The sequence below is a fragment of the Mytilus trossulus genome, chromosome 14 (genome assembly GCF_036588685.1).
Source record: "Mytilus trossulus isolate FHL-02 chromosome 14, PNRI_Mtr1.1.1.hap1, whole genome shotgun sequence".
Classification (NCBI taxonomy): domain Eukaryota; kingdom Metazoa; phylum Mollusca; class Bivalvia; order Mytilida; family Mytilidae; genus Mytilus; species Mytilus trossulus.
Window position 1 is genome coordinate 11547966 of NC_086386.1, and position 25240 is coordinate 11573205.

The 25240-nt window shown below is 32.4% G+C and overlaps 2 protein-coding genes and 1 long non-coding RNA gene across 4 annotated transcripts; 1 reads left to right on the forward strand and 2 right to left on the reverse strand.

The window, feature by feature from the left end:
- On the reverse strand, positions 1-24918 carry LOC134696915 (mediator of RNA polymerase II transcription subunit 16-like). The gene is made up of 8 exons (XM_063558882.1): positions 24678-24918; positions 13710-13887; positions 13262-13354; positions 12470-12607; positions 8243-9134; positions 7024-7253; positions 3268-3394; positions 1-740 (listed from the first exon to the last, which is right to left on the reverse strand). The coding sequence occupies exons 1-8, from the start codon at positions 24806-24808 to the stop codon at positions 31-33; spliced, it is 2499 nt and encodes an 832-aa protein (XP_063414952.1). The 5' UTR covers positions 24809-24918; the 3' UTR covers positions 1-30.
- On the forward strand, positions 9881-11194 carry LOC134696917 (uncharacterized). Of its 2 annotated transcripts, none has more exons than XR_010103034.1 (3): positions 9881-10028; positions 10379-10457; positions 11017-11194. It is a non-coding gene; the product is annotated as an uncharacterized LOC134696917 (long non-coding RNA). The 2 variants fall into 2 exon arrangements; XR_010103035.1 differs by lacking the exon at positions 9881-10028 and adding an exon at positions 10141-10236.
- LOC134696916 (uncharacterized) lies at positions 19072-24173 on the reverse strand. The gene is made up of 2 exons (XM_063558884.1): positions 23747-24173; positions 19072-19907 (listed from the first exon to the last, which is right to left on the reverse strand). The coding sequence occupies exons 1-2, from the start codon at positions 24108-24110 to the stop codon at positions 19381-19383; spliced, it is 891 nt and encodes a 296-aa protein (XP_063414954.1). The 5' UTR covers positions 24111-24173; the 3' UTR covers positions 19072-19380.
- Positions 24919-25240: the final 322 nt, after the last annotated feature.

A 25240-nucleotide genomic window follows, 5' to 3' on the forward strand; every position in this document is an offset into this window, starting at 1 on the left:
TTGAAAATTTACAAAATGTGATATAAAATGTTAATGTGTAGTATTAGGTGAATGTAGTTTCCAGTGTCCGCCACAAAGACAACTTTTCTGCCATCTTTGTTCCCACGCCTTCATGATTGATGACTTCGCCACACTTGACAACAATGAGAACGCCCCACATCTACAGCACTGCCTAACTAATGATGATAGTTTAACACCCAGATGAATTTGGCGAACAATGTCATGATGTTGATGGTTTTCTATTAATCCATCAGGAATAAACATGGAATTAGTTTTCTTAATGTTATACAGATAATCAGGTTCTTCATCTAGAGTCATCATTTGTGGAAATTGTTGTAAAAACAAACTGTATCCTTCATTTGATAATCGGAAACTTTGATTTATACCCGGAACTAGCATTTTACTGGGCAACACTAGACATTCATCTAAAAGTTCTTCGTCCAGATCAAGTTTTACGTTTTCTTTGCAACATAACCAGGCCTTTGTTAACAATTTGAAGAGGTGTGGCAGGCAGTCTAGAGATGATGCAGTGGTGAAGACAGGTTGACATGACGGACATATGATGCCCCAGATACGTATGACGATAATCAGTTCTCGTAAGATGTTGAGTATAAGGTTGTCACTGAGTAATGATGCTCCGGGGAAGTTGTTGTATGACTGAAACAATGGTATGGATGCCAAAAGATGTAAGGTGAAATCTGCCACCCACTGGATCAATGGTTGTATTGACTGCAGTGCCACTGAAATAAACAAAAGATGTAAAGTGAAATCTGCCACCCACTGGATCAATGGCTGTATTGACTGCAGTGCCACTGAAATAAACAAAAGATGTAAAGTGAAATCTGCCACCCACTGGATCAATGGTTGTATTGACTGCAGTGTCACTGAAATAAACAAAAGATGTAAGGTGAAATCTGCCACCCACTGGATCAATGGCTGTATTGACTGCAGTGCCACTGAAAAAGACAAAAGATGTAAAGTGAAATCTGGCACCCACTGGATCAATGGCTATATTGACTGCAGTGCCACTGAAATAAACAAAAGATGTATTAAGGTGAAATCTGCCACCCACTGGATCAATGGCTGTATTGACTGCAGAGCCACTAAAAAAAACAAAAGATGTAAGGTGAAATATGCCACCACTGGATCAATGGTTGTATTGACTGCAGTGCCACTGAAATAAACAAAAGATGTAAGGTGAAATATGCCACCCACTGGATCAATGGCTGTATTGACTGCAGTGCCACTGAAAAAAACAAAAGATGTAAAGTGAAATCTGCCACCCACTGGATCAATGGCTGTATTGACTGCAGTGCCACTGAAAAAAACAAAAGATGTAAAGTGAAATCTGCCACCCACTGGATCAATGGCTGTATTGACTGCAGTGCCACTGAAATAAACAAAAAATGTATTAAGGTGAAATCTGCCACGCACTGGATCAATGGCTGTATTGACTGCAGTGCCACAAAAATAAACAAGTGCATTAATTGTCATGAGGCTGCTGTAATGTATAAAGTCCTGTACTGAAAATCTAATGTGAATTTTAATGAGAAATTCAAAAGGAATGTTCATGTAATTTAAAAATAAAAGAACACAAAAAATAAAAGTTGAAATTTTAGGGTTGACCATGAAAATTATTAAGCGATTCGAGTTAACATTCATTAAGAGTTAAATCACTCTGCATGGCTACTGGTTATTTTCCCTTTAAAATACAACCTTTTCCCAGCATGAATTGAAACCCCAGCATTTTTGTTTAATTTATACTGTCTGCATTTTTTTTTTAAAAACTTAAAACATTTCAGTTTCTTGTGATTATACAATTTTTTAACAACAGAGTTAATTAAGGTTGGAATTCAAGAATGTTTTACGGCAGACAATCAAATATCCACAAAAATATTTTTTTTTACGTAATCCATGATATTTGGTCCACATAAAACGAAAGAATACACAGTATCAAATATATTGAAATTCATCTTATTTTACTTTATTATAAATAATGGGATGCTACAGGTGATTAATCTATATAAATCCATGACTTAATTTTACATGTATTATATATAATCATAAGCCTATTATGTATAGAATCTCGTTTAATACAAATACAGATACTACTACATGTGAAATGATGTCAGTAAAAAGGTGCTAAAAATATTTATGTGATGAACCACCCTATCAATCTTATTCTAGATAGTCTATATTAATCCTAATACGACTTCTACCACAGGATTAAAACTATTAAGTTATTTCCAAAATGAGTTATGAACGTGCTGTTGAGCTTAAGAACAGTAACACATGCTTGTTCAACACGTTTGTGTGACCATTTATTAATCATGAAAATATAATAGAAATCTTAACAATTCATTTTAAAATTGAAATTGGAGAAAGTGTCCATATATAAGACACATGTGATGCAATTTTGTAACTGGCACAGAACATCATCATCACAGAATTATATAACTTTTCAAACTTTCATTTTTTCTCTCTCTCCTCTTTCTACCTTTGAAAAAAAAAGACGGACGAAAGATACCAAAGGGACAGTCAAACTCATAAATCTAAAACAAACTGACAACGCCATGGCTAAAAATGAAAAAGACAAACAGAAAAACAATAGTATACATGACACAATATAGAAAACTAAAGAATAAACAACACAAACCTTACCAAAAACTAGGGGTGATCTCAGGTGCTCCTGAAGGGTAAGCAGATCCTGCTTCACATTTGGCACACGTCGTGTTGCTTATGTGATTACAAATCCAGTAAATAGTATAATTTCGGTAGGTCAAATTCATGAAAGGGAAGGGGATTGTAGTTACGACGTAAGGAACATATCCGATATCATAAATGATAATGGATGACAGGTGAAGACAAAAGCTTATAAGCCATGTGTGAGCTACAAGTATACTAATCCATATGGAAACATGAATATCCCTATATACCAAACCCCTATATCATACTAATGTCAAAAACACAATTCAACCAATGGATTTAAATCTGATGCTTTCACTCCTTTCATGATCCTGATTGTGTTATTTTGTAAGCTGTTCACTAGACACCAGTTAGTGAGCTAAATATTAACCCTACGTGACGATTTGACGTTTGTGATAATAGCATTACACAATACATTTATATGTTTAACTTAAAATCAATGCCATTTATCATCATTAGACAGTAAAAAATAATCTGATTATATGTAATTAAACTGCTAAATAGTGATGTATTGACCAATTTATCTAGCTTTTATTTAATATTTATTATTATTTTTCATACCATTCGGATTTCCAGACACTTTTCTGGTATCTATGAGAAATTCTTCTACTTCAAATTTGACTACCAAACTTTCTAGATCTCCATCCTTAGATTTTAGACACATTAGATTCAATCTCTCTGAGGGGCTCTAAAATAAAAACATACATTTTATCATGGATGAGTCATGAAATGTAACATGCAGTAAGAATATTTTTTTACAGTAAATCTGAGCTCTATGAGTACAACATATAATTGCCATATATACCCAGTACTTTAAACCAACTTATTTCAAGTTATTTTTCGCAGATACTTTATTTTGCATTTAGCTTTTTGTCACCCAATTACATGAATTAACAGTGATTCAATTTCGCAATTTCCAGATTTACTTGATCTAATTAGACAAGGGAGAGCCAAGTTTTAAATGTTCGCGAAGATTTGTATTTGCATTATTTTTCTTCTCGTGAAAGTTGTGAAACTAAATTGCTTGCCAAAATTAGTTGGTTTACATTACATATTACTTTCTGGATTGAGCGATGATGCTAGGAATAAAATCTGTAACATTCTTTGTTTGAGAAATCACCATAATAAAGAAGTAATATTTTTTTCTCACATTATAAGACAACCTTATTTTCCTGAACTATTTTCGTGTATTGCATTCTGTTGTAAAAGTCACAAACAAATTATTAATTAACAGGCTGTAATTAAAACTTGGAATTTCTTGTGCTAGAAAGGAGTAAGTTCGGTAAGGGCCATATTTGGCCCCAATTATAAAGTTCATAGTTACAAGACAATACATGTTTTAAGTTGCCTTAAAGACATGTTAGAAAGGTAAACAGAACAGATTTTGTCAAAGTTTAATTCTAACACGTTAATTTTTACATCCATAAAAGGTCAAAATAAGGGATTTTGGTGAAATTTGACAAAATCAGCCAGATTTCAACTAAATACAGGACCAGGAAACATAGAGCGCAGGCGTCGAGAAGCTTAAGATTCAAATAAGACATGTGAAATGTCTTCACAAACATTATATTAAAAGATCTTTGTTGTCGACGAATGCGCTCTATGTTTCCTCTCCAGTAATCTATGGAAATTTACCCATTTTCATTGCTTTTTTCGTGTAAAATCAACATGAGTACAACTTGTGACGTCATAATGAAACGCAGAAACGTAAAATTTTCAACAAAATGGTTTATATCTTAGCTAGTCAATGTATTAGCTTTAATTTATCGTGATATTGGTCAATGAATCCGAATTTGAAATTTACGCTAAAAAAGGGGGCCATTTTAGGACCTTATCGAACATACTCCTTTCTAATAAATTCTATCTTTATTCTGTGCTGTGCTCAACACTTTCTATTACAAAAAAGATAGTACTTTTTCAATAGAATGTTCTGTGCCGCACACAACACTATCAATATAAAATAAATTATATGGAAAGTGTTATGAAACGCTTAAAACATTATTATACCAAACAAACATGGAATTAATTAAAAATTTCTAGCACAGAAAATTTTGCAAATTCCATAATTAAAAATAATTCCAAGTTTAAATAATAGCCTGTTAATTGCAAAAAGGATGTATTTGTCAATAGTACTCGATGAAAGGACCAGTCAACTTATCATAACTCAAAAAGATTATTAAAAAATAAACTTATTTCCATGATCATAAATAAATGTAGATGAAAAAAATTGTCAAAATAGGTGCAATTTGGGAACCCTGAAACAAAATTTAAGAAATCACTGTAATGTAGAACCTGAGTAAAATGTGACGAAAATTTTGAACTTGGATTTCAAGTGCTAAAAGGTGTAGTGTTAGGTAAACAGGAATTGTTGAGTGATGAATCTGAAAACCCATCACACAGTATAGGTGACTTATATAAACCCTGAAACCAAATTTTAGAAATGCTTGGAATGTAGTTATCTATTGCTTTTATTATTAAAATTAGAGGCTCTAAATTAAAGAGCCTGTGTCGCTCACCTTGGTATATGTGAATTAAACAAAGGAAGCAGACAGTTCATGACAAAATTGTCTTTAGGTGATTGTGATGTGTTTTTACATCTTACTTTACTGAACATTCTTGCTGCTTACAATTATCTCTATCTACAATGAACTTGTCCGTGTAGTTTCAGTGGAAAATGTTAGTAAAAATTTACAAATTTTATGAAATTTGTCAAAAATTGATTATAAAGGACAATAACTTCTTAGGGGTCAATTGACCATTTTGGTCATTTTGACTTATTTTTTAGTCTTAAATTGCTGAACATTATTGCTGTTTACAGTTTATCTCTATCTATAATAATATTCACGATAATAACCCAAAACAGCAAAATTTCCTTAAAATTACCAATTTAGGGGCAGCAACCTAACAACGAGTTGTCTGATTCATCTAAAAATTTCAGGGCAGATAGATCTTGACCAGATAAACAATTTTATCCCTCGTCAAATTTGCTCTAAATGCATTAGTTTTTGAGTTATAAGCCAAAAACTGCATTTTACCCCTATGTTCTATTTTTAGCCATGGGGCCATCTTGGTTTGTTGGCCGGGTAACAAAACACAAATTTTAAACTAAATACATCAATGATGATTGTGGCCAAGTTTGGATTAATTTGGCCCTGTAGTTTCAGAGAAGAAGATTTTTGTAAAAGATCATGGAGATTTACGAAAAAAGGTTAAAAATTGACTATAAAGGGCAATAACTCCTAAAGGGGTCAACTGACAATTTTGGTCATGTTGACTTATTTGTAAATCTTACTTTGCTGAACATTATTGCTGTTTACAGTTTATCTCCATCTAAAATAATATTCAAGATAATAAACCAAAAACAGTAAAATTTCCTTAAAATTACCAATTTAGGGGCAGCAACCCAACAATGGGTTGTCTGATTCATCTAAAAATTTCAGGGCAGATAGATCTTGACCAGATAAACAATTTAACCCCGTCAGATTTGCTCCAAATGCTTTGGTTTTTGAGTTATAAGTCAAAAACTGCGTTTTACCCCTATGTTCTATTTTTAGCCATGGCGGCCATCTTGGTTTGTTGGCCGTGTAACAAAACACAAATTTTAAACAAGATACATCAATGATGATTGTGGCCAAGTTTGGTTTAATTTGGCTCGGTAGTTTCAGAGAAGAAGATTTTTGTAAAAGATCATGGAGATTTACGAAAAAAGGTTAAAAATTGACTATAAAGGACAATAACTCCTAAAGGGATCAACTGACCATTTTGATCCTGTTGACTTATTTGTAAATCTTACTTTGCTGAACATTATTGCTGTTTACAGTTTATCTCCATCTATAATAATATTCAAGATAATAACCAAAAACAGTAAAATTTCCTTAAAATTACCAATTTAGGGGCAGCAACCCAACAATGGGTTGTCTGATTCATCTAAAAATTTCAGGGCAGATAGATCTTGACCAGATAAACAATTTAACCCCAGTCAGATTTTCTCTAAATGCTTTGGTTTTTGAGTTATAAGCCAAAAACTGCATTTTACCCCTATGTTCTATTTTTAGCCATGGCGGCCATCTTGGTTAATTGGCCGGGTAACAAAACACAAATTTTAAACTAGATACATCAATGATGATTGTGGCCAAGTTTTGTTTAATTTGGCCCAGTAGTTTCAGAGGAGAAGATTTTTGTAAAAGTTAACGACAGACGATGGACGCCAAGTGATGAGAAAAGCTCACTTGGCCCTTTGGGCCCGGTGAGCTAAAAACAGACTTAAAATGTCAGGAAAGAAAGTAAGTTATATAAAATTAATGATTTAGTTCCTACCACATCCTGAATGGTAACATTCTTTGGTCTAAGTAATGCTTTGAACACAGCATACAGTGACAAGAGAACAAGTTTGGTATGACAGTCTGTGGCCTTCTGGTGACCAACACTACTACAGCAGTACAGCGCCATCTTCAGGGCAAGCAGACGTTGACTGAATACTTCTTGTGTAGCTACTGCTTGTTTGTTGTGCGTTTCTGTCAACTTCTGACAAATATTTTCAATCATACCTGAAATTCATACAGTTTTGTGATAGCAATAATTTTTTACCAGGAAGATATTTAATGATGAGACACGACTTGTTTATAATAATATTAATATGTGGCACAACTGCTAATGATACAACTATCCACCCAAAAACAAAGGACAAAGATGAAAAAAAGGAACATTGGAAAGTTGCAAGGATACCAACTTGATCAATTTCTAAACTGACTTTGCTCATATCCAAAGAGCACTACAAATTATATAATGTTGTCCTTAACCATGTTAACCATGTTAACTTAGAAAATATTATATTAAGATCATGTACAAAATTTGGACTTCAATCATACCTGCATGACCTGTAAGAAGATTAATTCAACAAAAAACTTTATACACAATTAATTTATTGTTTTCAAAAACTGGTATCCTAATAGTAATGTAGCGGGGTTGCTTCCCCTCAGTACAGGTAAAACATATATAGCCAGTTTTAATCAACTGAGCTCATGAATCGATTCTTTGGCTCAGAGGGTTAAAGCACTGACTGTCACGCAGACTACTGGGGTTCGAATCCCGGTGGTGATGATATGAATTTGTAGAGTAGATATGTGCTCTCCGGTAACAGTAATAACAAAAGCGTAGTTATAACTCAGGTTTATTGTTAAGCACATACATGAACCGATGGCACATGATTTTCTGTTTAACCAAAACATATCATAAACCAGTTCGTTCCCTGGATGTGTCTTGATGACACTAACTGAGTAATATCATCATCATAAAAATAATCCATTAGCTGTAAAAATGAGGCAAACACATGCTTCTTGTCAATATTTGTTTTTACCAGAAATTGACTTCCATTATTATTCCTGATTTCAATAGAGGTAGAATTTGAAAAGAAGGTGGAATTAATATGTGCTCAATTCATAAAGATTGGAAGTGAACATATTGATCTACCATGTCTAATGTAAGAAACAAATATTTGAATTTATTATACATAGTGAGTCATTATAAAAGAACTAACCTGGCTTGACTGCTAATAAAATATCCCACCAATCCTGACCTGTAATTATGGCATACTCTAACAACAAACACACATGAAGTGAGGCCATTGTCATGCTTACATCTCTCACATTATAAACCTTTAACACAGATATCTGTCCATCATGTACGGCTATCAGACCACATCCGCTCAATGTCTGAATCAAGTTAGTTATATGAACCGCTGTTTTCTGTCTCTTGCTTGGACTGAAGCCTTGAATCTGTCTTTGTAAGATATCTGAACTTGATTGCAGAACTTGATGTGTGAACCTGTGAATAAATTTGATACTTCCATCCCGATACGATACAGCAATGTATGGAGAAAATCCTGGTTCCATCTGGTTACTAAGAATCATGGGTAATCTAGGATTAGCTATAGAGGTTAGATAGGAAGCATGTTGAATCGTAGCTTTATGCATCCATTTTGGAATTTTGAAGCCAGCATCTTGTGTCTGTGGTATAGGGAACAATTTGTTCAATGGCATGTGTTGTTCAAGTAGCTGCCAGACTTCCATACAACTGTAACCATGACTACCACAACAGAGTATCAAGGTGTCGCTGGAGTCCATGTTTATAAACTCGACGTTAGTTGTCATCATCCTCTGAGTACTACTGCTCCCGTACTCAATCTGACTTTTCATGTGAAGACTTGCTCCAGCACGGATTTCAATCTTTGCACAGGTACCATTTAAACTTAATGATACCAGATGGCATTGTATGGCAGACGACAATTGACCATCAGTGGTTGCTATCATGACCTCACCATTACCAGTGTGAGCCATACTTGCTATGTTGAGTCTGTTGTAAGATTTACCTAAACATTCCTGAACATACTCCACACTTTGATCAAGTTGATTAATGATGCCTGCTTGGACCTACAATATATATCAAGATTAAACTTTAACAAGAAAGTGTCCATTGTACATGGATGCCCCACTCCCCCTATCATTTTCTTTGTTCAATGGACCATGATATTGGGGTCTATTTTTTGGCATTTATTAGAATAAAAAAAGATAATGATATAGGGAACATGTGTCAATGTACTTATTTTCAAGTTGATTGGACTTTTCAACTTCATAAAAAACTACCTTGAACAATTTTTTTTAACCTGAAGCAGGACAGAGGTACCAATGGATGGACAGAAGGAACCAAAAATATAATGCCCATCCTATGTGGACTCACACAAAAACAGAAATCTTAAAATAACAACATTATCATTTGAAAGTATAATAAAATGCAATTGTTGAATTAATTTGTCAATGATATTAAATACTCCCTCCAATCCAATCGCCTTTTTAAAAATTAAATACATGCAACCTGATAGAACAGTTAGGTAAAAACTGAACAAAGAAAGACAACTCAAATTCAATCATAGTTACTTTAGGTGTAATACCACCAAATCATGGTATGCCACATCTGGTTGCATACGAAAGTAGGCCTAAAAAAATATTCCCTTGAATTTGACAGTTGTAGAAAATTAACCCTGCATTTCAATGCACTTAAATTTTTCTGAGTCGTAAATATGTATGTTGGATGTCTGAATGAATCATTCTTTTTTTATTTGATCGACTTATAAAATATTCTGGAACGTTAAGGTTACATATTTACCAAAGCAAGTAACCAGTAAATACAAGTGTAAAAATTGGGTTGTTTACTTCCGGTGATGATTATTTTCTTATATGCAATGAAATGTAGTGTGAAATTTTCACTGTATCACTGGAAAGGATTAAACTTTACACATGCAAAGTATTTCTTTGGTTGAAATAAAGGTAAATACTGTACAATTTTTTTAAAAGTGCCAATTTAACAAAGACTAATAGGGAAAAATCAATGGTGGTATTACACCTATTTAGGGAAACCATATGTGCACTCGTGACCTTTTTGTACTTTCATTTTTAAAAGTTATAAATAAACCAGTTCATACATTGTAAACATGGACAATTCGGAATGGATTTAGACACAGAAAGCACGTTTGAGGTAAAATTGCCTTGAAATGGGGGTTTACAGGTGTTTTCTAAGTCAAATGGGTGGACAGACAAAGCTGTATTTAGTTTACTGTGTTAAATTTTAAATTACCCTAACAGTTTTGTTTATACAACATGTGAATTTTTTATTTCAGTGTTAACCATGTTCTGAAGAGCATTCTGTTGAAAAATCTTATATGTGAATTGGTCTGCAGATGACACTTCAGCATTAAAGTAAGTATCAACTATCATCATGTTTTTTGTTGTTTTTTTTGGCCGCAAAAGTTTACAATTTGCCATTGTGCCGTCTACATTTTGCACAGACAATAAATCATCTAAACACTTATTTGCCCTGGATTTATACACTTCAGATACCAGTCTCACATACTTAAACTTTACAATTTTTACCAATTATTTTTTGTACCAGCATTCCAAGGGACATAACCCTTTTTAAAACATTTTGAGGTATTTTTTTATCACTCTTTTTCCCCATTTTTTAATGTAAAATACAAGAAAGTTGACTCTTTGTATAAATCTATTAGAAATATACTGTTATGAGTAAATAAAAAGACCTTGATACCAGTAACAATAAATGATTGACTGAAAGGGAACCGTTATTTGTCACACTAGGCGAACAGACCAAAAACTCGAGTTACACATAAGGGCTTATAGAAACTTCCCTGTAGACTGTTTATAGAGACAGTTCTTTCAGCTAAAACACTTTAATTATTGATTTAACATTATATTTATTTAATTTTTGTGGGTAAAAAATCACATTTGTTTTATTTTTTAGACAAAAGATATCAAGTTTTGATGAAAAAGGAAGGAAGGAGGAAAAATGGACCAAAACAGACCAAAACAGACCTTCAAATGAACTCTAAAAGGTGCAATAAAATTGTTTATCATCTTAAAGTTGTCTTTTGTATTCTATTTAATTGTTTGAATGCATAGATCATGAGTTTATGATCAGATAGTAGTCAACACTGCATTTTATAATGATACACTGAAATGAGGATTTTTCGAAGAAATTAGACTGAAATTGACGTAGGATATGGCCTTACATTATAGTGATTTTCTCTGAAACTATAGCTCTGACTGAGACAAAACTTGACAGTTATGCTTGAAATAACTTGCAATTGGAGGGAAAAAAATTACATTAAGTTTATTTGATATTCAGGTGTTCTTTAGGTGTAATACCACCAAATCATGGTACGCCACATCCGGTTGCATACGAAAGTAGGCCTAAAAAAATATTCCCTTGAATTTGACAGTTGTAGAAAATTAACCCTGCATTTCAATGCACTTAAATTTTTCTGAGTCGTAAATATGTATGTTGGATGTCTGAATGCATCACTCTTTTGTTATTTGATCGTCTTATAAAATATTCTGGAACGTTAAGGTTACATAGTTACCAAAGCAAGTAACCAGTAAATACAAGTGTAAAAATTGGGTTGTTTACTTCCGGTGATGATTATTTTCTTTTATGCAATGAAATGTAGTGTGAAATTTTCACTGTATCACTGGAAAGGATTAAACTTTACACATGCAAAGTATTTCTTTGGTTGAAATAAAGGTAAATACTGTACAATTTTTTTAAAAGTATCAATTTAACAAAGACTAATAGGGAAAAATCAATGGTGGTATTACACCTAATGCAAACAGTGTATTTGACTACTTTCTCATGATAACTTTAACTGTAGAAAAATAGATTTAATAAAACTGTTTTAAATTAATATTAACATTTATACGGTTTTTCCATCCACAGTCTTAGATTGCCTAAGCATTATTTGACAGAACATTAGCACATTTTCTGGTCTTTAATACTCTTCAACAACAGATTTTATTTGGAGTTGTAACTGTTTAGATTCTAGCTCAACTAATGTCTTTCCTTTTCTAATATAAATAAGAAATGAATCATTTTAATCAGCAGATGAGATACAAAAGGAACACACAAAAATATAATCAAAATGAAAATCTGGAAGACAACTGATTTTCAACTATTCAAATAAAGGAAAGTGTGTATACTTATATAATTACTGGCTAATTTTCAAAAGTTGTTAACAAATTTAACAGAAATTACAAAATATCTCCCATACTTGCAAGGTTCCTGATTTGATACAGATACATCTGACAAAGTTCCTGGGTTGATACAGGCACATGTGACAAGGTTAAACTACATTAGTTTTTTAATAATATTGAGAGAAGATTTGATCTATTATAAAACACAATAAGACAATTTAACCTACCAGTCCTGTAGCAGTGAGAACCAACCAACCATCTTCTGCTTTTCCACCAAACTTGGTTAATGTTGGACTGAATGATTTTGATTTTTGAAACTTTTCCATATAAGAATTTGTATCTTTTTTATCTGGGTTGAAAATAACCTGAAAGTATAATTTCTACTTGTACAAAAGACATGATTTCACATATTTTATATGCTATTTTTTTCCAATTCTAAATAACTCAGAACTAATATGTCTGATTGTTTTGATAACATTTTGATTCATAATATGACTTCAGCTTCAGCTTTTCACTTTTCTTATTTGCTGAAATCATATTGATATTCTCTGAAAGTTGTGTGTCTAATGGATGAAAATCCAGGATGAGGGGGGCATGGTCTGCAACAAAGCAACAGTCATGATCAGAGTCAAAAGTTGAACATGTGAAAAAAACTATAGAGGGTCACTCCCTTGATACAACTCTGACTTGATATCTGTGTTATAAATAACCTATTCTTCATATCAACATTGAAATTTTCACTTCAAAACATATTTCTGGAAGCGTAATCTATATACCTGTTTTTTATACATCATATCGTACTTTACATTTAGTTCTGAATACTCCTGCAATTATATTTTTTTTTGTGTCATTTAGGTTGCTTTTGACCCAAAGGTCCTTTGTATGGTAGAATACCTACTAAATTTTACTGACAGCGCCAAAAATTTAGACCTTTTGATCTAAAGCATATTGAGAAGTTATACCTACACAAAATAAAATTGCAACAGTATTAAAACTTATCATATTAAAAATGTTTTTACCTGTACACCAGAATGGAACCAGACAGCTGACAATATTTCTTCTCCTTGAAGTACACTTTTCCCAATATTCTTCCATTTATTCACTAAAAAATCCTACAAAATATTATGTCTTATGTTAAACAATTGTTCATGTTATACATTTTTCATGTCAGGGTCATGTAAGGATTCCATAATCATAGTTGAAAGCCTTATAAAGCTTCTTCAGAACTTGTGTAGTCAGTAAATCCCATACTCTGTCTGACTGACAAAAAGTTGACAAAAAAATCATTCTGCAGAACAGGTGCTTTTTAATTTTTTTAGTCAAAAATAAAGTAGAAAACATCAAATTTTATTTCAGGTCAGAAATGTCCTAAAACAGTTTGGCATAGACTCTACAGTGTATGAAACAAAACAAGTAGCTAATATATTGATACCCTCAACTATTTTATAGAAATTGTATTACATATACCTCCATTAACCATACAGAACAACAACCATCCACAGTGGTCAGAAGTAAACGATGACCTGTTCTGTCCCATATCATACAGGTTACAGCAGATAGTCCATGTGTGACAATATAGGAGTCCCATGGTCTGTCTAAATCTATTACTTTCACTTCATATGTTGTTGATAATGGTGTATCTCCCCTGAAAATAAAAAAAATAAAACAGAAACAATGAATCAGAACTCAAAAATATAACAGTACATTTGTATGTACATGTATAGCAACAAAATTATTTAAAAGATTTAAAAAGTGCACCTTTTCAACATATTGAATTTGAGAATGACCCGACCCATCTGTTTGTATTGAAATGTGGTACAATATTTTTAATAACATTATAAATAAACATGCCCCTATTGTGAAAAAGAGGGTAAAAAAAGAAAGACAGCCTGAATGGTACAATAAAGAAATCTCATATGCAAGAAAAATGAGAGATAAATATCACTCACTGGGAATGTGGGCTGAATATAGATTCTGGAGAAACAGAACAAAATATATCATTGATACATCTAAACAGAAATATTATGATGATATGATAAAAGACTCAAAAGATTCTAAAACACTATGGAAATGTCTTCATAGCTTAAATCCATCTAATCCATCAAAACCATGTGAACTAATTACAAGTGGAGACCATAAAACAACCGATCATAAAGAAATTGCTAATACGTTCAATAATTAATGTGTTGTTGAAAAATTAAAGCATAGTAGGGCACCAAGCAACTCAAATTTTAATACTCTGACAAACTATGTACAAATGAAATTCTTGAAAAAAAGGCATAATAAATTCATCATTCCACCAGTAAAAGTTTCAGAACTATTTTTGAAATAACTAAACTAGATGTAAAGACATCTTGTGGTTCTGACAATATAGGTCCAAAGATTTTAAAACTGAGTGCTCCTTTCATAGCATCTTCCTTAACATACATTTTTAATCGAATGATTGATACTGGTATTTATCCATCTGTTTTAAAAAAATGCCAAAGTAGCTCCAATTTTCAAATCAGGTGAAAAAAATGTAGTTAGCAATTATAGACCAATATCTCAACATCTGTATAAATATTTGACAAAGTTTGATATTTTACACCCTTCTCAGTCTGGTTTTAGACCCAACCATTCATGTCAAACTGCCCTCATTAATATTATTGATAAATGGCTACATGAAATGAATAATGGAAATATCAATTTGGCAGTCCTCTTGGATTTAAAGAAAGCTTTTGATGTTGTTGATCATGAAATTCTATGTAAAAAACTTCTAATTTATGGCTTCCATGAAGATACTGTTGATTTTTTTAAATCATATTTGAGTGAAAGAACACAGCAAGTCCATATAAATAATCAGTTTTCTGAAAAAAAGTTTATAAATTTTGGTGTTCCACAGGGCTCAATACTTGGTCCAATTTTGTTTGTTTTGTTTATAAATGACCTTCCATTAGACATCAAAAACTGCCATACAGACTTTTATGCTGATGACATAACTATGCATACATCAGGAAAGACTATTGCTGATATGGAATTAAAAGTACAAGATGATCTCCAATGTGTTGAAAAATGGTGTCATGAAAATAGCATGTTCATAAATTCGGAAAAGACGAAATGTATGGTTATAGGTACAAGACAAAGGCTGTGTTTAAATCAAGCAGAACCAGTTCTAACTATTGAAAATAATATTCTTAAAAAATCGTCAATTGAAAATCTTTTAGGTGTTAGAATTGACTCTAATCTGTCCTGGACAGGCCATATTAATTACTTATGTTCATCAATTTCATCTAGACTTTTGTTACTCTCTAAAATCAAGAAATTTCTAAATATTGATCTAAGAAAATTATTTTATAATGGTTATATTCTCCCACTGATAGATTATTGTTGTATTATTTGGAGTGGTTGTGCTAAAAGTGAGCTAGTCAGAATAATAAAATTGCAGAAAAGGGCTGCAAGAATTATTTTAGATGCTGATCCACTTTCATCATCAGCTCCACTGTTTAAACAGCTTGGATGGATGACAGTAGAGAAAAGAATCTCATATCACAAATCAGTTTTGATGCAGAAATGCCTTAAAAATGAAGCCCCTGTATATATCTCACTGAAAAATTTAAAGAAATGCCAGAAATAAACCAATATTGTTTGAGAAATGCCTCTTGCAAAAATTTACAAGTTCCAAAAGCCAAAACAGAGCTTTATAAAAAATCTTTTATATATATATTCAGGATCTATTTTATGGAATAATTTACCAATATCCCTGAAAAAAACAACATCAAGTACAAGCTCATTCAAAAAAGATTTAAAAAATTACTGGTTGGAACATTAAGAAGCTGTGTTTTTTATATGCATAATTATTTTCACACACTTACTCAAACTTGTTATTGTTGATGTTATTACTATAAATATACCGGTATGTCATATGTGAATTTGTAATTTTTACCTGTTGTGAAAATTGTATACTTCATGACAATTTTTTATTTCATTATTCATGTATGTGTGTCTGTTTGATATTTTGTAATTGTTTGTTATATTTCATTGTATAATATTTATAATGAAAATGTGAAAATTAACACGCTGCGGGATCAAGTATTAAGGGACAACGGCCAATTAAGACGCTGCGGGATCTACGAAACTATTATGAAGGCGCTGCGGCACTGCAGGGTCATATCGGCCTGGGGAGAACACTGGGAAGGCCCCACATTATTACAAGTGTAAAACCATTCACACTGGAAAACCAACGGTCTAATCTTTATAAAAAACAAGAAACGAGAAACACTTATGAACAACAACAAAAGACGAAAACTATTTAACATCCTGACTTTATAGTTAACTTAGGCAGTATACATGATGTATTAACAATATATTTAAAAAAAAACATGTTTAAAAAGAAAAGGTGTTTGTATATTTGTAAACAAGATAGATAAAAAACATTTAATTGTTTTCTTTACATAAATGGGATTTTGAACTATAATTTTTTTTTTTATTTTTTTTTTAATAGTCCGGATTTAACATCACCCTTACAGCACCCACTGACTAAGGTGTTACAGGGTTTCAAATATATAACAACAAAAGACTATTGTTTTATCGAGATTTACACAAACTTAAATATAATTGTTTTGAAAATCTCTTTTTTTTTTCTCTTTCTCTTTTACAATAGACAATATAGACAATATTTTATTCGCACAAACACATTTACATTAAATGGTTATGGCATACAAAATTAAGACAGTAAACTTACAATAGTTAAATTGATTACAATTATATTAGAGTGACAGTGGTATTCACAGCAAAGAAGAAAAAAGGCTATAAATATCAACAGTTAACACATTATTAATGTTCATGAACAATTGAAAAAAGAACACAAACAAAAATTAGGTTGGCATTGCATATTAAAAGAAATACAAGTTATACAGATGTTCTTAATAAAAGACAATCATTGATATACTTTATGGTGATTTTTATAATGACTGGTAGACTGCTATTTAAAAGTACAGTCAAATGCTTATAAGTGTTATAGTGGACTGCAATTTAATAAAATTGAAATTAAGATTTTTATTAATATTTTGTATATACATGATATAGGTATCCCTTAATGATGTATAGCATGGACAGATTGAGAAGAAATGGTATTCATCCTCAATTTCTTGTCTGTTACAGGATAAGCAAATGCGTTTACTTCTTTCAATGTTGGTATAACGCCCTCTTTCAATTGCTAGGGAATGTGTACTTAGTTTAAATTTACTAAAAACTGATCGGTCAGTTTTGAATTTACATATATCAATATATGGGGGCCTTTTTCTAATACTTTTAGTATGACAAAAGAAATTTAATTTTTCACATTTATTGATAGAACAATTTATAATTTGATAAGCCTGGTCATAGATTCTTTGTTGGATACTATTTATGTGATATTTTTAATTAAAAGTATCAAAAGTGAGATGACCAAAACCTAATTTATTTAACCAGTCTTTTACAATGTTAACCCATTTACTTGTTTTCTCTACATTATTATATATTTTATGGACTAAAGTGTTAGGCGAGTTTACAATATGGTTTAGAAATTTTATAGCTGAAAGCTGAATTTTAAAGTACAAAGGGATTCTGTTTGTCTCAGTTAAACAGGCTACATTTGTTGTTTTGCACTGTACACCTAAAATTTCTTTAATAAATTTAATATGTAAATGTTCAAATGGATCTGAATCTTTGAACACTTGGCTTACACCCCAAACTTCACTTCCATAAAGAGTTATTGGAACAACTAAAGTATCAAATAATTTTTCAAGCATACTGCAGGAATTATCTAAAGAGACTGTTTTTTTAATTTTAAACCAAGCCTTTCTCCCTTTTTCCATAAGATTTTTTTTTGAATGACTTAAACTTCCTGAACAATTTATAGTTATTCCAAGGTAACAAATAGATTTAACAGTCTCAAGATGTTCTTTTTCTACTTTAAAATAATTACAGTGAGATTTTCCATTAGAATTGAATATTATAATTTTTGATTTTTGTTTGTTAACATCAAGTTTCCATAGGGAACAAAATTTAGTAAACTCATTTAGTGCATTTTGTAGCCCTTCTTGGGTTTCAGATAATAAAATAATGTCATCTGCATATAATGATGTTAATTTAACATCTCCTATAATAATTGGTTGAGTGTTTGCATGATCAAGGTCATTTACAAGGCCAATTACTTCTTGGCTTCATAAAAGACTGTAATAATAATATAAATTTATTTGGCCGAAAACATAAATCTTTACATACATGAATTACAATAATATAAAGAACAATTACCAATACATATACAAATATTAATACTTATTCAGTTAAACTAGAATAATATAAATTAAGGCGGGCCACAAAAATTAAATATCCGCCACATAAGTTACTGATGCATAAAATGCAGAAATAAAATAAAATAAATAAACTAGAAATTTGACAAAAATAAAAAAAAGGAGAGGGCGGGTGGGTAAATTTCGATCTGATTACTCTAACGTATTCTAATGTAATGACTAGGAAAAAGAATTCACTTTAAAACTAAAGGTGGAGTGAACACAATTCAAAATCAGTTATGCGAGAATATCAAATGATCGGCCAAAGGGGGGTAACTAGAACATATTTCGCATCTTAATTACTAGTTTTTTTAGAAAAAACAAACCAATTACTTCTTGGCTTCATAAAAGACTGTAATAATAATATAAATTTATTTGGCCGAAAACATAAATCTTTACATACATGAATTACAATAATATAAAGAACAATTACCAATACATATACAAATATTAATACTTATTCAGTTAAACTAGAATAATATAAATTAAGGCGGGCCACAAAAATTAAATATCCGCCAAACAAAACCAAACAAGTTACAGATGTGGTTAAACCCAAGAGATGTAACACTCTCTTGAAAGTTCAACTCCAAGCAGGAAGAATAAAACACTTCTTCAGCTGCTAGATCTACTTAGGAGATACTCACGGAAATCTCTCCTAAAAGTAGAGTACCTTAAAGAGACATATATACACTAATGAATCCAAAGGATGAAACACTCCCTTGAAAATTCAAACACCTAAGGAATGAAACACTCCCTTTAGGCTAGCCTATAAAAACTAAATAATAATAATGACATACATGAAGACAAAATACAAAATACTAAATTATTTACATATGATTAATAGCATGCTGGAAACACTGGCGCAATTCATATTGCCCAGCTTCATTAAGGTGAAGCCCACCATCTTTAAAAGCAAATAATGACCTTACTGGAATGCCTTTATGAAAAAATCTTTTAAAAGACCTAATATAGCTTAAATTACTCTTAGAGCACATCCTGCTCAATTCTAAATTAACACTTTTACACTTATTACCTGTATAAGAAAAATCAACAGGCCTTGGCAGAATAGAAGATATAAAAATTTTAATACTGGATGAATAAGATTTGATAGTAACAATAAGTTCCCTAAAATCAGCAATAATTTTGTCAACAGAGTTATTAACTATATCATTCGTACCTAAGTGAATAATAATATGAGAATAGTTAGCTAAACATATATCTCTACCCTTAATCATGTTTCTTAAAGAATATATCCTGGCTCCTCTGACCGCGACCAAATCCATGCAAATTATGTCATCCAAATATTTCCCTATAGAATCTGTAAAAACCAAAACCTTCTTACTGGTCACAACTTCTGAAAGACAATCAAACAAATTTTGCCATATTTCTAACTACAGAAATTTTATCCTTCATAGAAAATTCTAAATATATTTTATAGGCATCGCTTGCCCAGTCCCCATGTAATTGAATAAGATCACTAGGTACATGTGAACTAAATGCAAAAGTGGCACCACCTCTCCTAAAACTATGTGATGAATATAGATTAGGATCTCTCCCTGTCTTCAGAATAACAGATTTCAGCTTTCTCTGGAACTGACCATAAGTGACTGGTGTCAACTTCGAATTCTTACTTATAACAAAGGCAGGGGAATCATGAGATGCCGGAACTTTACTACACATATGATTATACACAGAAACCGGACAAAGGACAGAGCCAGGGATTTTAACCAACGGAATCTTTAATCTTCTTTCCCCATGTTGAATAGTCTTAGTCCATTCAAAAACAACTATAGCAATATTGTTAACAACAAAGACTTTACCTCTGGTCAATTGCTTATTCTTGTCAAATTGAGAACAAGAATCTGGAACTAAGTTAGATTTCCTGGACATCAAGAAAAAGGCAAACAAAAAAAAAAAACCAATATACACAATCAGAACCATTTTCTAAATTAAAATGTTCCACCATCTCTAATAAAATATCTGGTGAAATGGGTAAAGCTCTACGTGGCATATGTGACTTGGTTCGTGACAATCCTTTAAGCAGTAATTTATAAACAAAACTGTCTAAGTGTGGAAAAGAGCAATCCAACATTAAATGCATAACTTTTACACCATTAATATAATTCTTAATAGATTCTACAGATTTAAAAGACCGACTGAGAAATTGTGCATAACAACATATAGTATCCAAATTTGCAGGAATAAAACTCATATTAAAGTACGTGCAAAATAGTAAAAAGGCTCTCCATTGGACTAATAAGTTTTTCTTCGATCCTAGCGCATATGCTGCTCTAGTAGAAACTTTAACATCCTCTTTTAACTGTAATAATTCTAAATCTGAAAAGCATTCAAAAATTTCTTTTATTGGCTGTCCAATGCTTGTTCAAATATAAACTTTATCAACGTAATTACCACTTATGCGAAAATTTAAACAAATGTTCTTCCGCACTAAACTCTTCTAATGAACCTGATACCGCATTATAGAACAATGCAGCAAATTTATCCGAAGTATGCCATCTCGATAAATAATCAGGTAACCTATTGTCAGTTCCTGCTAAATGAACAGCCCTAATCTCAAATTCGTATATAGCAGCAATGTAGCAAAGTTCTCTCAGACAACACTGTAAAAAGGTATCTCTGGACTTACCAGTGTTAATTACAGTAACAGAAGTAATGTTATCGCACAAAATACGAATTCTCTTTCCCCTGAAGCACTGCGCCCACAACTTTAAACATACTATAATAGATAACAACTCGAGACAGTTTATATGTAGATTAGACTCCATAATAAATTCTGGAAAAACTTGATGAAAGAATTTTCCACCAAACCAACCACCGCAACCCGACAAGCAAGCGTCAGAAGAAAAAACTTCGTCCGGTATCGACCATTCCTCTATCATCATCATTGATATGCCGTTGTAATGAGGTAGAAAATTGACCCACCACAATATATCATTTTGAACATAACTAGGCACTACAATATAACCAGTTTGATCGTAAGCTGATCTAAGCCAATTGAGCAACCTGCTCATAAATATACGTCCAGGTCTAACACAGCTCGCCATAAAATTTAATTTCCCTACCAACGATTGAATATCGCGTAATTTGGCAGATCTCTTGTTTGTCCAAAAAAGTAAAATTTCCTGAATATCTTTTAATTTATCGTCAGGAATTTGTAACAAAAGTTTACTAGTATCACATATTATCCCCAGAAACTCCATCCTAGTACTAGGAGAAACTGCCTTATGAGACGATTCTTCTAAACCACAGGAATCAAGTAAACGCTTTAATTCAATATATGCCTTATCGGCTCTGTCAACTGATTCCACCCCCGCAAAATCATCTAAATAGTTTACTATATCAAATCCCATTTGCCGATACATGAAAGCAACTGCATTTGTAACACGCTGGCAAATATGAGCAGCTGATCGCAAACCCATGCTGAGGACTCTATCGAAATATAAATGATCATTCCATTTGTATCCAACTAAGTGCACATCGTGTAAGTCAATGAAAATTTGTCTGTAAGCCCTACTCAAGTCCCGTTTGAAAATAAAACAGTTCCGACCATGCTTTTTAATAAGCTCTACTAATGCATCAACATTTGGATATTTTAAATGAACCTCATTTCCTAAATAGCTGTCTTTGTCAATATAACCGTTGATAGCACCCCCTCCTATTACACTTAAGTCTAAGATGATCCTCCGTTCCTGAGAACCTTTTTTGGGAACACTATTCAGCGGCGAAATGACAATATCATGAGAAAACGGATTTACGTGAAACGGTCCTAATACTGCTTTCTTCTCGATTTCTTTTTTCAAATATTTCTCTAAATCATCCGGGAACTCGACCGCTCCCTTGTGATTTTGAACGATCTTCTCAGAAGAAAATTCAGTATAATTTTCACAACCAATAGGAAAACCGAATTCCAAAAATTGACAAATGTTTCTATCAAAATAATCTGTTAACATGAATTTGAAGAAGTCTATATTCAAATGCGAAACCACTGGGATTTACTATCCTCAAAATTATACTTTTGCGAACTCATAATAAGTTCGTGATCCGACACAGATCTTTCTAAAAACTCAAACCAATGTTTATCTAAATTGTGTACTTCTTTGCAAACTGAACAATTTGAAAAATCTCTATTACCTTCATATACTACCGTATTGGAACTAGAAAAAATTTTACGTGCTTGATTTCGTTTCAAATATTCAGGATAAAAAATTTCAGCGTCAGGATTCATCGGAGAAAAAGATATATCTAGTCATCCAGACTTTGGAAAATTAGGACAGGAGTTAGCACATTCAGGATGACTTAGTTTGCTTTTATCTTTTTTCCAGCATACTGCACAAATGTGCTGAACTACTCTCTGCTGACCTTTAATGAAAGTTGTATGTGACCCTTTGTGCGTACAACGGTTCCTATTAAAAAGAGTACAAAACCAAACCTGGTCATCCTTATTTTCCGACGACTTAGCGGGAAAACTCGATGTTTTTGCTTTAGGCACAATATACTGAGTAAGAATAGGAACTTCGATAGACGATGGATCATCATCCCAGGACTTCTGACCTAACTCAATTTTGCGTAACCACGCAGCATAGAAAGATAGCAGACCTTTCCAAGAATAAATATTGCTATAATATGTTATCTTCTTTAGTAGATTTAAACGACCTGACCTCTCTTTTTCTGAAATGTTTTTACTTGTAATTATCTCCAGCTCACCTGCAGTAAAAAGTTTAGGATCTAAATCGTTAAAGGACACAGACTCGTTAACGAATTCATATTGAAGAGCAGATTGGTGCCAGAGCAATTGAGTTTTGACTTTGTCGGAAGCCTTTGCTTTAATTCCGGACTTGGTTTTCTTGTTTTTCTTCTTTTTCTTTTCGTCACAATCTGACTCTGAATCGGAACTATCCGAAACCCTGATACAATCTACTTTCTTTTTTCCCTTCTTAACAGTGACAGAGTGAGATTTTTCAGATGAAGTACTAGAAGACGAATCAGAATCAATTGTTTGCTCAAGAAGACCTAGCTTTGATAACTTCTTGTCTACTATTTCGTTTAATTTTTCAAATTGCCTAAGTTCATTTAGTGAAGGGTCTTTAATTGATTTTTCCCGTAAAACCTTCTCTTTACTTTTGTCGCTAGATGTCGTAGCCACTTTCTTATGTAAAGTACTTTTACTCTCACCTTTCTCTTTTTCTAACTCCTGCTGTTTTCTCTTTAACTCTTCCTTCAACTTCAACTTTTCGTTTTGTAATCTCTGTGATTTTAAATCATCTTCTGTGCTTTTTAACTCCGCCCTTAAACATCTCAACTCCTCGTTTTCAACATCATCTTCATTGCAGGATTTGTCTAGACTGAGGGCTGCCGCCAACTTCTTCTTCGCACTGCTTAGAGATTTTTTCTCGTCCCTCACGTCCAACTTCCTTTTAACACTGCTTGGATCTTCAAGTTTCTTCTCCTCTTTGGTTTCCCCCACATCTGGGATCCCGTACTCCGATAGTGACTTATAATTCAATCCATGGACGTCTCTGCGAGGTCTGTCGGCCATCGTCAAACTTTTAACTTCAAACTTCTAACTCTAAATTTCGATCTGATTACTCTAACGTATTCTAATGTAAATTTCGATCTGATTACTCTAACGTATTCTAATGTAATGACTAGGAAAAAGAATTCACTTTAAAACTAAAGGTGGAGTGAACACAATTCAAAATCAGTTATGCGAGAATATCAAATGATCGGCCAAAGGGGGGTAACTAGAACATATTTCGCATCGTAATTACTAGTTTTTTTAGAAAAAACAAACCATTTATATAAATATTAAACAAAGTAGGGCTAAGTACATCCCCTTGTTTAACTCCATAATTTGATATAAATTCATGGCTCATACCATTTTGAAATTTAATTCTGCATTTGTTGTCATTATACATTGATTGGATGACATTAAAAAGCTTGCCTGGAAGTCTGTTTTGGAGTAGAATGTAGAATAAACCCTCCCTCCAGACAGTATCAAAGGCTTTTCGCAGATCTATAAATGCTGCAAAAATTTTCTTTTTTTTAGTTTTATATTTGTCTACAATAGACTTTAATGAGAAGATATGATCATGTAATGTCTCACCTATTCACAGTTATTTCGGTCGAAAAAGCCAAAAAGTTTTGGGGTGATAAAGAACAGCAGGCCTTTTTCTCTGATATCCAATCTTTCTCTCCGCCAGGAACATCACAGTCCACCGTGTAAACTAATTCCATCCTTTTCCAATATTCAATTCCCTCCTTTCGATGTCAAAAATTTTGTTTTATATCCTACCAAATTTCACCTTTAATCAAGCACATTGAAGACAAAGACATTTTCTTTCTTTTATAGGTGCGTTCTAAATTTAGTCATAAGTTACCATTATAATAAACGCGTTCTAAAATCTACGTTCGACAGCTTTACCGTCTTTCATCTAGCCGGGGATAACTGCTCTACAATAAAAGTATTAGATTGGATCAGCAGGCTATTTTGTCTTGTCTTTTCTGGTCTTGTAGTAGTTCCGTCCTATATAGGATCACCTCCAGTAAACGAAGTAGAGTATACATTCACTATTTTTCTATTTAAAATGTTGTTGGTTGTTTAGGAACAGTATCAGATGGCCAACAAATTGATGCAATATTATAAAAGAGGGAAAACAGATACCAAAG

What these genes read in the sequence shown, in the direction of transcription:
- LOC134696916 (XM_063558884.1), bottom strand. Translation starts at nt 24,110, where the DNA reads ATGGCCGACAGACCTCGCAGAGACGTCCATGGATTGAATTATAAGTCA. An exon ending in GGAGTTAGAAAAAGAGAAAG is followed by an intron (nt 19,908 to 23,746) that starts GTGAGAGTAAAA and finishes ATTGTCTTTCAG; the next exon opens with AAGTTGTGACCAGTAAGAAG.
- LOC134696915 (XM_063558882.1), bottom strand. Translation starts at nt 24,808, where the DNA reads ATGGAATTAGTTTACACGGTGGACTGTGATGTTCCTGGCGGAGAGAAA. An exon ending in ACCGAAATAACTGTGAATAG is followed by an intron (nt 13,888 to 24,677) that starts GTGAGACATTAC and finishes TTTTATTTTCAG; the next exon opens with GGGAGATACACCATTATCAA. An exon ending in TTCTCACTGCTACAGGACTG is followed by an intron (nt 9,135 to 12,469) that starts GTAGGTTAAATT and finishes TATATATTGTAG; the next exon opens with GTCCAAGCAGGCATCATTAA.